This window comes from Hemiscyllium ocellatum, chromosome 1 (genome assembly GCF_020745735.1).
Source record: "Hemiscyllium ocellatum isolate sHemOce1 chromosome 1, sHemOce1.pat.X.cur, whole genome shotgun sequence".
In the NCBI taxonomy this organism is placed as follows: domain Eukaryota; kingdom Metazoa; phylum Chordata; class Chondrichthyes; order Orectolobiformes; family Hemiscylliidae; genus Hemiscyllium; species Hemiscyllium ocellatum.
The window spans coordinates 129,405,520-129,419,672 of NC_083401.1; the positions used below are offsets into that span (position 1 = coordinate 129,405,520).

At 40.3% G+C, this 14,153-nt stretch overlaps 1 protein-coding gene across 1 annotated transcript in view; it reads right to left on the reverse strand.

Annotated features, from left to right (window-relative positions):
- shroom3 (shroom family member 3) overlaps positions 1-13,928 on the reverse strand; it is a 410,779-nt gene extending 396,851 nt beyond the window's left edge. Inside the window, exon 1 of the mRNA XM_060825783.1 lies at positions 12,889-13,928. Within this exon, the coding sequence (XP_060681766.1) occupies positions 12,889-13,038 (150 nt within the window). The 5' untranslated portion in view covers positions 13,039-13,928. The remainder of the gene's footprint in view (positions 1-12,888) is intronic.
- Positions 13,929-14,153: the final 225 nt, after the last annotated feature.

A 14,153-nucleotide genomic window follows, 5' to 3' on the forward strand; every position in this document is an offset into this window, starting at 1 on the left:
CTGAATGAGTACTTTCAAGTCCCTTGTTTCATTGTGTCTTTGACACAACCTTGTTTCATTTCATTCTTCATCATGAAATTGTCAGAGGCGCTGTAATCAAATTGTCCAGTAAAAAAGGAGCATCTTCGTAAAAGAATGTGTGACTGAGGAGCTCTATCAGCAGTTTTCACCAACTTATTGTTGGATCCTACCCTGCTGACAGTGTTGAATACTTTAGTGAGATATATTTAAGGGCAATTTCCTAATAGACATAAAACTTCATGACACATTGCATTCCTTGGTCAATATTATCCTTAGTCGATTTGCACATTATAGATGACCCAGCTAGGTAGTAGCAGCTGCCAAGATCCCTGAAAGCAGACAGAAATTATCAACTGAAAGTTTATGCTTTGCCTAAACTACCTCTTTGGGATCATAATGCTGTGAACATCAGAATGGAACATTTGAAATAATCCTTTCCAAGTTCTTTCAGATTACATATAGTGGTAAATGCAAACGAGAATTAGTAGCTATGAACACAAGTTCCCATGTCTGTTACAACACTGCTCATAGACAAATTGGCTTTCATAGTGACGTGCTTCGCTCGGTCATGAGTACTCTTAGTAAGCGTGAGCATATACAACTGGGGTAAAACCAAGATTGGTTCTTTTTGGAAGGTTTAAGTTTGGTGTCATTGCTCTGCAATGATTTAGCTCTATTGTGAGAAAGAAAGAGAACTTTGCTCAGCCAACTATTTTACCTCACATGCAGAGTGGAATACTATTTTCGTCCATCATGATAGAAAGAAAATGGAACATGAAAATACTGTAAAATATATATTCTATAGATAAAGAATATCTTTGCAGATGTCTTTTCCAGTACCAGAACAAAGGTTAGTGCTTCCGGTAAGTTTGAAGTACGTGAAAAATGAAAGAAAAGTTGAATGCAGCAATATTATGCTTCTTTAAAAAACAACTATTCAGATGTATGAATAATATCTTGATGGGGAAGTTGTTGCTTTTGTGTACATCTATATCCTTTCACCCAAGAACAGAAATAAAACATTTGAGAGGAAGAGTGAAGGAGCAGACAAATATTTTGCGGATTTTAAACAGGACAACAGCCCATATATATACATAAGGTAAAAGGTCTCTGGAAATGAGTCATAGAGATGTACAGCATGGAAACAGATCCTTCAGTCCAATCCGTCCATGCAGACCAGATATCCCAATCCAATCTAGTCCCACCTGCCAGCATCCAGCTCATATCCCTCCAAAACTTTCCTATTCATATACCCATTCAAATGTTGCAAAAATAGCCTCCACTATTTTCTCTGGCAGCTCATTCCATACACGTACCACCCTCTGTGTGAAAAAGTTGCTCCTTAAGTCCGTTTTATATCTTTCCCCTCTCACCCTAAACCTATGCTCTCTAGTTCTAGACTCCAGGGAAAAGACTTTGTCTATTTACCCTATCCAAGCCCTTCATAATTTTGTAAACCTCTATCAGGTCACCTCTCAGCCTCTGACGCTCCAGGGAAAACTGCCCCAGCCTGTTCAGTCTCTCCCTATACCTCAAATCCTCGAATCCTAGCAACATCCTTGTAAATCTTTTCTGAACCCTTTCAAGTTTCACAACATCTTTCCGATAGGAAGGAGAACAGAATTGCACGCAATATACCAACAGTGGCCTAACCAATGTCCTGCACAGCCGCAACATGATCGCCCAACTCCTGCACTCAATACTCTGACCAATAAAGGAAAGCATACCAAATGCCTTCTTCACTATCCTATTTACCTACGACTCTACTTTCAAGGAGCTATGAACTTGCACTCCAAGGTCTCGTTGTTCAGCAACACTCCCTAGGACCTTACCATTAACTGTATAAGTCCTGCTAAGATTTGCTTTTCCAAAATGCAGCACCTCGCATTTATCTAAATTAATCTCCATCTGCCACTTCTCAGCCCATGGCCCACCTGGTCCAGATCCTGTTGTAATCTGAAGTAACCTTCTTCGCTGTCCACTACACCTCCAATTTTGGTGTTGTCTGCAAACTTACTAACTGTACCTCTTATGCTCACATCCAAATCATTTATATAAATGACAAAAAGTAGAGGACTCAGCACCGATCCTTGTGGCACTCCCCTTGTCACAGGCCTCCAATCTGAAAAACAACCCTCCATCATCTACCTTTGAGCCAGTTCTGCATCCAAATGGCAAGTTCTCCCTGCATTCCGTGAGATCTAACCTTGCTAACCGGTCTCCCACAGGGAACCTTGTCGAACGCCTTACTGAAGTCCATATAGATCACATCTACTGCTCTGCCCTCATCGATCTTCTTTGTTACTTCTTCAAAAAAACTAAACCATGTTTGTGAGACATGATTTCCTACGCACAAAGCCACGATGACTATCCCTAATTGGTCCACGCCTTTCCAAATATATGTACATCCTGTCCCTCAGGATTCTCTCCACAATTTGCCCACCACTGACGTCAGGCTCACCAGTCTATAGTTCCCTGGTTTGTCCTCACTACCCTTCCTAAAGAGTGGCACCACCCATAAGGGTTCTCCCGTACTTCTGTTGTGACATCAGCACAGTAGCTGAGGAAGTTTAAGAAAAATAAATCATGTTTTTTCTGTCTTTTCTATAGCTTTTCCACCGAAATTAGAGCCTTTGAGAGAATGAGATATTGACAGTGCCACATACACATATCAGAGCAATATTGGTAATACTTTAAAGCCACTAGAAGGGACTGCAAAACCTAATGGCAAATAATAAATATTAGATTTATATTGAACAAGTTTCAGCCTTTTGGAAACTGGGAGTCAATTAATAACGTGATGCAGCGAAACCTCCAACTAGATCAAGGGTGTTAAAGCCTGCTACATATCACAGATGGTTGAGTTGCTTGAAAATGAATTACAGACAAAGATTCCAGATTCAGTTCCTGAGTTTGAGTTAATCGATCTCAACTACAACAACATTACCACAACCACCTCAGCACCTTCAGACAAAGATGAAGCAAATGAAAAATAAAAAATCCGCCAGCTTCCCCTTCCTCAATCCATCTCATGTGCCTTATCTGAGTGAAGGGTTAGCTTAGCTATGATGGTCTTCAAAATTAAACCCTTAAGTAATTTATTTTCGATGCGATGTTATTTTATAACTGCCCAATTCTGATTAAGTAAGCTTACAAAATGCAAATAGCCATAGCAAATTATGTGCTATTGCAAAACGTTATATATTTATGTATTTTGTTTTACCACTTTGAGGCCTGGTTTAGATCCCAGCTGCTCCAAATGCATGTAATAAGAATTCTGAACACGTTAATTAAAAACTTTCTATATTTGCATCCCTGTGGGCTTTTGTGGTGCACTGGTAGTGCCCCCAACTCTAAACCAGGAGACCGAGCTTCAACTGCCACCTGTTTCGGAGGTATATAATAACACCTTTAAATTAAGTTTGAAAGTACCTATGTTAACTGAACCCAACCAATTACACTAGAACATAGTCTTTAGCAATGAAATAAAATATCATTGTGAGCAACAATGCCAGAGATGAAACATACCAGTTTTGTAATTTTGCATTTACGTGATTCACAATCCAAGTTGCAGCAGAATTTTGTGAAAGTTTTTTTTGGAAGATCTCTCCATCAGATGTGAATACAGCAATGTAAAAAGTATACCAAATCTTTGAGGTTGGGCCACTAATTCAATGGCTTCATTCTGGTTTGCCACACTAAAAGCATTCTCAAAACTGCATATAATTTGAAGCTCCAAACATCTGCAAGAGGAAAACCACCAGAATCAACCATCTAAATGCAATACCATATTGTCCAATTTGAGACTGTCTGCACATTTTCGAATGCGATGCTAAATCGAAGTAAGGAAAAGCACTTTCAGAGTTTAAGCAAGTTAAACACTATACTCTGGTGATTTGTAGCCATCAGCTATACACATCATATGTTAAGACTAGCTAACTATGTATGTACTCATGATTTTGACACCCAACCTTATTACATTGGTACTTACCAGTGTATTCAAACCTGGAGGCTTTACACCAGCATAAATCATGTTCAACATCAGGAAACCTTATGACAGAGTAAATAGACTACACTGTTTCAAGTGGCAGCAGGCTGGTGAGCACAGAATACCGGTTTAAAGGTAATGATTTTAAAAGCAGATTATTTACTGGAGAGATGGGAGAATATTTTTGAGAAAATTTGGAATGCATTTGGAAGGGTGGCGGATGCAGATTCAACAATACTTACAAGAGGGAGCTGGAGAAACACTTGAAAATTTGGAAGGCTCTGGGAAAAATTCCGAAGAGTGGGAGGAATTGGGCAGCTCTTTTAAACAGTCAGCACAGGCACAATGGTTCAAGTTGCTTCCTTCCACTTTGCACTATCCTCCAATTCAATGACAATGGCCAAAGAGTCTTCGTCTTCTCAAGGCTCTGCAATTAATATTTGACTCGAAGCACTAACTGTTTCTCTTGCCAAAGGAATCCCCAGATCTGCTGACTATCATCAGCAACTTGCTTAACAGATTTCCAGCATCCACAGTATTTTGTTTTTACTGGAGCACAGATGTAACTGGCAAATATGGGGGGGGGGGGGGGGGGGGGGGGCACACCTATGTTCTTCCTGACAAACAGATTTACCTGAAGATTGGAAAACATAAATCTTCCACTTTAAAATCTCATGCAATACAAGCCTTTTCAGTGGTACCAGTGATTTGACTGGAACTGACTGAGGACAAATTGCTGGGACAATTGGTCACTTTTACAAAGATTTCACAGACTTGTGCCAACTTACTTAGGGAAAGTTTCAACTGGGCTGTACAAGGTGTGGAGTAAGGGGTTCATTATAACTTGCCTCTAAGAATAGCCAGTTGGCACATGCAAATTGAGCAGTCATGGTAACATCAATATACTTGGAAATGGAAGCAGAGTCTACCAGGGCTCCAGAAGACCTTTTACCATATTTTGTATATAGTTACGCTTATAACACTCATCAATGTTCACTCGAGCATATCAATCACATCTGAACAGCAATGACTAGACATTGATAATTAGAGGCAAATGGCAAGGAGTGCCTGAAGCGAAGCCCAATGGCAGTTTAGTGCTACAGGTGAAAGAGGAAACTAGCCCAGCAACCCGACTCTGGGAGTATGGCAAATCCTGGAAGGGAAACCCAACAGTAACATGAAGCAGTGAGTGATCGACCTCAAGGCTCACCTAAGCAATGGACCACGGAGAAGAAAACATGCATAAAAGCAGTAAAAATGCAGGAAATAGCTCATTGCAGGAAAGTCAGCAAGCCTCCAGCAAAAGTAAATAGAATCACAGATCACTGGGCTTACAGGCATGGAGAAGAAATTAACACTCAAAGAAATTTGCTAATAAAGACACAGAGTGCAGTGGCTGCCATTAAGGAATCTGACCAGCAGAAAATCAGCCTAGCTAGTTTTATAGAGGGCCAAAAGTACCAAGAGGAAGATCATGTTACAGCAGCAACATCAAAAATTAAACAGAGACCACAGCAATGTGTGTTCCAGCAACAGAAGACAATGGAGGGGATGGTGAATTCTTCCTGTGAGGTGTGACAGGGCTACTGCAAAGTGTCAGTTTCCCAGAATGCACAGTCCCATAAAACAAATTCTGGAATGTTGAGATCATGCTTAAAAACAAGAAAATTCATTTTAAATTGGATACAAGGGCAGAGGTATTGATTCTTTCAGAAGCTTGCTTGCCATGTTTTAAGGCAAACAATTTTCAGACCAACTTTGATTCTGATTTTAATAATGTCTGTGCCCCAAAGAGCAGATCCATGCTAATCTTTCGGAGAATGAAAGAGAGATAATAGAAACCCTGTAGATCATTCCAAATCATTCTGATTCTTTATGAAGCAGAGATGCGTGCATCGTATTGAATATTCTAAAGTTGGCAGACACCAAAGTCATAAGATTCCTCAAGGGTAAAGCAGACTCTTCATTCTCTTAAAGCAGCAGCAACACATGGTGAGACAAATGGCAGTAAAGCTAAATAAGGCACTCAATACAGTTGGTTTGATCTTTCAGGAGACAGTGGTAGAAAAGGAACCCAACATTCATGTTGTTCATTCAGTGGAAGCAGAGGCCTCAGGCCTTCCTGTACACTCGAGTTCAGGGGGCACTGCTTATCCAGTCTCTGGTGTCTCTCTTTTTTTGAGGGGAAATTATTCTTTTGTTCAAGACGGCAAATTGGAGGGAAAGTTATCTATTTATTCACAGAACTTATCAAGGAGATGCAACAACAGCAACTGCAACCACAGTTAGAGGAAGTAAATCTTCCCTGCATAGAAAGCCGGAGAACTACACAGAAGTGGGAATGAGACTTTATTAGTAGCACTACAATAGATCCTTGATACATGATAAAGGATCGGTGAATTTTCAATTACAATCAAAAATGGTGGATATGTGAAGCTTCCCATCAGGCACATGAGCCTGTCTCTTTGAAGTTTATATACTGTATAACTCCGGCATTTTATTTTACCACATCAAAGTTAGATATGCTGTAATGTACAAAGTAAAGAGCTTAAGGACTGTTTTGATGATGAAAAAAGTATTTTGTTAGTGATTGCGAACTTTTACAAAGTTCCCATGATAATAAAGTCACACTTTAGTAATGCACAGAATTGCAATCATTTTGATGAAGGCATGAATGAGTTATCAGTAATAATGCAACATCAACAAGACAATTTGTAAACTACTGGACTTCATATTCAGGTTAAACATCAGATTTAGTAATTAGATTAGCGCAAACATTTCAAATATGCATTTGATTAATGATTATCGCAAAAAGCTTTTTATGGCATCAAGAGTAAAATCCCGCCTTACGCTGTTTTCCATTACCAAATTATTTCTGTAAAATGGAAGAGATGTCAATGTATTTGACAATACTTTGCATCTGACATGTTGTCCTACTTGTTGTTTGAAGCAAGGAGTGAATCAGCGTTCAGTTCAGAGTACTACCCATTCTGATTCTGATCATGATAAATCAAAAACTCAACTAAACATTTTATAACAAAAATAAAATATCGTGCATCACAGGGGCTATGATTCAGAGACTAACTAACTAGCTGCTACACAATGCCATGTGTTCCGATAAACGATTGTGAGCTGCTGCAGAGTTTTAAAAAGATGAGTTGGTTAGAGAAAACCTGGTAAACAAAATGATCCAATTACACAATTATTTAAAAATCAATATGAAAAATATAACGATTCAACTATAGGCTCTGTCACTTCAGCCAAGATCTTCCATCTGGAAGTTTTAATGCAATTACTATTTACCAGGAAAAAAACATATGTTTACTATTTGTACAATGTTAATATGAACTTTGAAAATATGAACCCTTTGCCAAGCCAACCACAATATAGCCATCAATACAAACCTGAACAACAAGGCAAAGTTTCTTAATCTTACTGTTCTTTGACAAATAGGTTAACGCACCACTTCCTTTCTGCTTCCAAACTAGAAAACTGACTAATTAAATAAAGTTTTTTTTCAAATGAATGATTTTTTAATAAAAGATCTGACTCTCTAACAGTCAGACCAGGAAGTCTCGAACAATCCTTTTGAAATGATGACCCTTTTACAGTTTAAGCAAACTGGGCTGACTAAGCTGCACATGTTTTTGGCATTCCTTTGCCAACCCTGGAGCACAGCCAAAACTTCAGCTACATTCCACATGTTCACTTCCCAGCTTTTATGAGACTGCTTCTCATACATGGACCTTGATATCAGCTTGGATGGAAGCCTCTTGTTCACTTTTCTTTCCTCCTTTTCAGATGCACTTTTTTTTGAGCAAATAGGAAAATGAGCTCACTGGCAGAGACAACTGACTTCAGACAATATTGAAACATCATAAATTTGCACATTATTGTGAAAAAGACTGCTTTAAGATATTTCACAAGAAAATGGACCCTTTTTGGCTCAGATTGCTCATCACAGAGTTTTTCAAGTTTGTGAATGCAGGATCCAGCATATCAATCTGCAACAGGCTCTAAACACATACATACAGCTAATGCACTGTTCCCTGTATGCAGAATGATCAAAAATCATTTTCCAAAAGATTACTTCAAATTGCAGAGTTTTAGAAATCAAATATGAAATAAAGTACAATTTCTAGTTCACTAATTTGAATCTGTGCTACCAAACATTGATTTGAAAAAAAGTTTAAAACTTAACTGAAGTACTATTTAGAGAAATTCTAGATGCAACCGAAAAACATTTGCTTTACAGTCCTCGGAAGACAGAAGTATTGTACTACAGAGATGCAAATGCCATAAATGTTCCTCAATCAGCCAAAAAGATCACGAACCAAGGTTGCGCCTGAGAATTATATAGGATGTACAACAGTCCAAAGTATTACTTTGCCTTTTTCCTTCACCCATAATCCATTGCCAGCAACATTTCTTAAAGGTTTTGTTTTACCTGACACCAAAAGGAATTATAATACCATTACAATAATACCATACACCTCAAGATACTGTGTCATGATCTTTGTTACATTTTCACTGAACTATTTAGGATATTATACAAGTCAAACATTTATTCTATCATTTAAGTAAATCAGCCAGCTTAATGAAGAAATTAAAAATGATGTCCTTAACTACTTGAACTTGGCTTTTTACGGTTTGCAATACCATAAACACTCAAGTGAATCAGAGAGATTGGACAAATGTCATGGACCAGACTAAACCCCCTTCAAGTCTATCAAGGACATAGCCGAGACCCTAACTTTTATCTTAATTAAAGGCAAGTGCAAAAATGCTGTATTTCAGGTGTAACTTGGTCACACTACCCTGCCTTAAGCAAAACACACTTTATGCTTACCCTACAGTTAAAATACAAATAAAAGAATAATCGGTATAATTCTATTTGAAAACTTAACAGAATAAAAGATTATTTAACAACAATATAGTAACCTCCTCTGAACACACCCTTGGTAAAAGCAAATTCAATAAAACAGATTATCTCACATGCGATGTTTCTTCAGTCAAGGAGAAACGAACACCATGGGAAAACTCTGGAGAGAGGGGGGTATGGCAGCTTCTACAAGCAACTTCAAAACCTAACTACTGAAAGCTAAACTAAAACCCTTGTTTTGTGGGAACCTGACTCCACCCATTCATGCTGCTTTTATTGTTCCAACCTTTAAAATAAAAACCAAGGCCTCACAGCTGTTTACTTATTGGCTTGGAAGAAACAGCTTGGCACCTTTCTTCAAAACAAAGAGGACCAAATACACCTCTTAAAGCCATATTATTCCTACACTAAGGAAGGAGAAAGATGTAAGATCATGAAATTTCCCAAGACACAATAAGGCACTTGGATACTTTCTTCTCATTAAATTTGCTCCCCCTTTCTGCTCTGTAACACTGACTGTTTATTGGAACCTCTGTCATTATCATTTGGCATCCTCCAGTACTAAGTGATTATTCTTCATTGCTAGCCTGAACAGTAAACACATCAGTTTACCTAAATACAGGCAAAATCACAATCCAATTATGTCTTTGATCACTAAATGTTGTAGACCTGCAAACAGAAGCGTGCATCATTTGCTGACCATTCTCTACCTAAGCTAACAGCAATGCAGACAATAGATAGGAAATAGGAGGGTGCATTAATTACATGGGTCCTCAAGCTCACTCTGCTATTATTCTGCCTCAACACCACCTTCTCACTGCTCCACTGATTCACTGAATACTGAAAAATCTGCCATAAATATCAGCCTTAAATACATTCAAAGATTGGAGCACCCAGAATTCACTTAAGGAGACAGTTTGTAAGCTTTGCAATCCTTTAAGTGAAGAAATTTCACCACATTACAGTGCTAAATGGTCTACTGTGATGGTAGCCTCATGATCCAGATTGTCCAGCAAAGGGAAATAAACTCTCAGTACCTACTCTATCAAGCTCCATCAGAACTTGTATATTACAGCATGACCACCTCTTATCCTTCTAAACTCCAGCCAACATAGGCCTAACTTATGCAGTCCTTTATCTTAGGAGAACGCTCTCATGTCAGAAATCAACAGTGATTTTTCAGTGTGTTGCAACTGTACATAGAGAAACCAAAACTGTGCTCAGAACTCCAGGTATTAGGTCTCCACAGCTAAACTGACCAGACTGGGGACCATAGTGGTAACTTCCTCTGAATGTTCAGCTTTAAATGGTTACTTGTGTTTAATTTACATTATCAGGAGAGGACAGAACTAATAGAAAATGCTTCAAGCACTAAAATAACACTTTTTGAATTACTGTGACAGATAATAACAGTTTCGATATTCTATTTTTACATTAATTCCCATAAATTTGAAAACTCTCAAATATTACAGAACCAATATACAATTGACAGTTTTGACATATACAATACCCTTCCCATTATTGAGTATTTCTTGCTAACTTCATTATTTCACAGCCTTCTTTTTTTGTTCTACCAGCTTTTAGTAGTTTTCCTTCTCTTTTTAAGGTTTCACCCAAAGATTACCAATGCTTTATAATAGCTGATGGAAATTATTACTAAACAAGTCTAACATAATATTTCGAATTTATTACCTTTACAATGCTGGGGTACATGAATCTTCATAGATCAGGAACATCTCATTCTAGGAAGTCTCCTTAGCAAGCTACCACAATGCAATTGGCCCACAACACCACACTGAGAAACAATAGAGGAGCGCAAGGGCGACACAACCTTCTTGTGCACTGAGTGATTAGTCTCTGTTTTTGTAGGAGTATTGGTGCCAGAATCTATATTTTTAAAAAACTACCACAGTATCAAACAAAACATTAGATGGGAACAAAGACTCAACAAGGCAAGGTCCGAAATCAACTTCTTGAGGGCAGTTATTCATGAGCACCAGCAGAATTCACTCACTATCTAGTTTCTGATAAAAGATGTTTTCCCTTTATTCTTACTCTCCTTGGGCTGCTAATTCATATTGAGATGGAGTTCATGAATGGAAGTTGCATGGACTGGGGTGGAAAGCCTGTAAATTGTATATTTTTTACTTCTTTATTTTCTATTTTATTCCTCTGCTAGATTTTTTTCTTAATTTTTCTAATTCATATCAAAGAATTTATACTTAAGTCTCTGTACCTACGTACTTTCATCCCTAAGATGATGCAGTAAGTGGTGACTTGTAAACTTTTCACTGTACTCATGTCAGTACATGTGATTATAAAGCTAATTCCAATTCTCTATTAGCAGGGCAATTGTACTTCAAGTCTTTTGTAGCAATTGATTTAGGATGGCCTTTTGGGGAGCAGAGGTGGGTGCACTTGACAGGGTGTGGGATGAGTGATGGGTTTGGTAACAAGCAACTTGTCAGTAATTGTCACTGGATAGAACTATCAAGATGATTTTCTCCCTGGCTCCTATTTGTCAAGTGAGGAGACATGTTCTACTGCAGGTATATCCAGATTTCCTAAGAAATATAAAAATTGGTATAAAATTTTTAACCTGATCAACACATGCAAAAGGTCTTAGTCACATCATAATATGGTGTGACAATGAGACTGTAGCCTTTATTTGTTTGACATAAATAAATGCAAACAAAAAAAGTCTCCATGTGTCACATGGGTTTTCATCTGCCTTATAGCTCCCACCACATTCAGAAATCACCACATAAAGCCAACCTCCCATCCATGCTCACCATCTACACTTTGTTACTACAGAAAGGCTGCCAACATCATCAAAGACCCCTCCCACCCGGGTAAAGCTCTTTTCCAACCTCTTCAATCAGACAGAAGATACAAAAGCTTGTATACAAACACCAAAATTTCAAGAACAGCATCTTGCCTGCTGTTATTAGATTGCTGAATGGACCTAATTTCAAATCTAATCTTGCTGCTGTGCACTTCCTGTGCAGCTGTAACCTTATATGCCTTGCTCTAAGCACCCTACGATTTGTAGGTCTGCGTTTGTTCTGACTGTGCCTGTACTGCTTGCAAACCAAAACTTTTCACTTTACTTAGGTACACAACAATAAACCAAATCAAAAGCTCTTGCTACAGCTGTGGTGCACACTCAGTACGAGTCACCCGTTTGCCCTGCTGGGAGTCTCTCTAAAGCTGATTATGGGATCATCAAGGGAGAATCCACAGTCTCGTCGCAATCTTTCTCTCGCCCAATGATTGCATCTAAACTTTTCTCTCCACCGAGCCCCCACTGCTTCAAACCAAATTGAAACGCGGGGTCACAGGAGAAACCATAGCTGTGCTCCCCTCCATCACTCCCTGTGCCGGTGAAGGAGGAACAGATCGGAGCAAATGCTACCGTGTCTTCAACGACGGGGTCGGCAGAACCCCATCGTGCAGGCAGCGGTGTTACTGGCTCTGCAATGCCAAGCTCTGACCTGTAAATTAACCCCCCTCCCTCAGCAGAGGTCCAAACGTCGCGATGTGCTGGTACGTGAACGAGTCCAAGTGATGCAGCGCCCAGTGGAATCACTCTCTCCCTCGCGGCGTGTTTGCCATTAAAGGGTCGGGTTGTTGTGGAAACCGGATCCTTGCACTCATTTAATCCGTCAGTCCAGAAGTTCCATCTCACTTTATTCAGGGGGAAAGCTCCAGCGAAGTGGCGAACCTCCCTCCTGCCCAGGTGACCCGTTTGGGGCTTTCTCATAAAAAAAAGAATCAGCGTTGAAGGCAACAGGAGGTGTGACATTATCAATGGGAACTAATCCAGCATCGAAAATTAGCGCTTCAAAATTCAAATTTTCTCTGCTACAGTTCAAAACACCAACCGAGAATGAGCATGCATTAACAGTTTCTACACGATGCACAGCCAATGCTGCATAAAGAAAGCAGAATGCCTTGTTTTGTTTTCTTCCGTGTGTGAGTGAGAACCACATCTTACCTTGGAGATGATCAGCGGCTCCCCATGTTCAAGGCCACCTTTCAGAGTGAATCCCCAGGGAGCACCTCCCTGCAGGAACACTTCCACAGTCACAGGGTTGTGTCTCCCTTTCTGTTTCTCGCCTTTGGCTCTGTACACGCTGGGGTGCATCCTTCCTCCCCACCTCCTTTTTTCTTACATACAGATAAAATACTCCCGATAGATAACACTTCGAAATGCTAATTTTCTTCGCCAAGAAACCTGCCCGGAGGGGGAAAAAACAAAATCCTGATGTCTGCCCGGCCACTGTTTCTCTGCAGAGCCAGTATCTGGATTAATGCACTTCAGCTAACACCATTCCTTCAAACACAACACCATCTCAATGGCAGACTGCAAGGGGCTCGCAGGCATCCCCACAATGTTTCTTTCCTCTCTCCCTTTATGGTTTAGCACAACAATGTCGTTGAAATTCCTTGAAAATGTCAGGAGCGCTTTCGTTTAAATAAATCGTGCATAGATACTTGGAAAAGCAGCAGCCAGCCTGCAGAAACTTTTCACTCTTGATTAATTTACGTGCTCTCCATCCGATCTATGTTTACCATTACAGCCGGGCTTCTGGTGAGAGGGAGGCAGAAGGCGCTTTCCCGTCACTGCTCCTGATGCTCACAAGCCGGCTAGAAGAAATCACAAGAGGAGGGTGTATTCCAGTCACCTGGGGTTGTTTGTTCTTCCATGCAATCTCCTCCAGCACAGCACACAGGTTGTAGGCACAGGGCTAGCGGTGCAGCGTGCTGCCGGGTCGCTGCAAGTTGGGTTTGTGGAGCAGGAAGAGTTGGCACTGGGAGTACATGCTGGAGTCAGTGTCCCCTGTCTGTGGTGGAAGCCTGGGCTCACTCAGCTAGAGCCGCCTCCCCCCTACTGCAGCTACACTTCCTACCAACAGCGCCTCCTCGCTTCACTCCACTGGCGGCTTTCTGAGTTTCTCAGTCGCAACAGCAGCAGAACCTCCTTTTCTCTTTTTTTCCTCTCTCTCCTTTGCTAACACCTCCGCCCTTTGCCCGCCTCTCGCCCATCCACACTGACCAGGAAGTTTGCAGGCACCCGGTCCCGCATGCGCTCTGCTGCCGGCCGGGCTGTGCTGCAGCGCCTCCGGGGGGCGCAATCAATCCGAGCCGCTCCCTGCAGCCTGGAAGGGCGACAGGGTGAAACTAGGCTCCCTGCTACTTTCAGAACCCAAAAGGAGAAAACTGCCGAGCCCTGGGCAATTGACAGCAATAAATCTTACC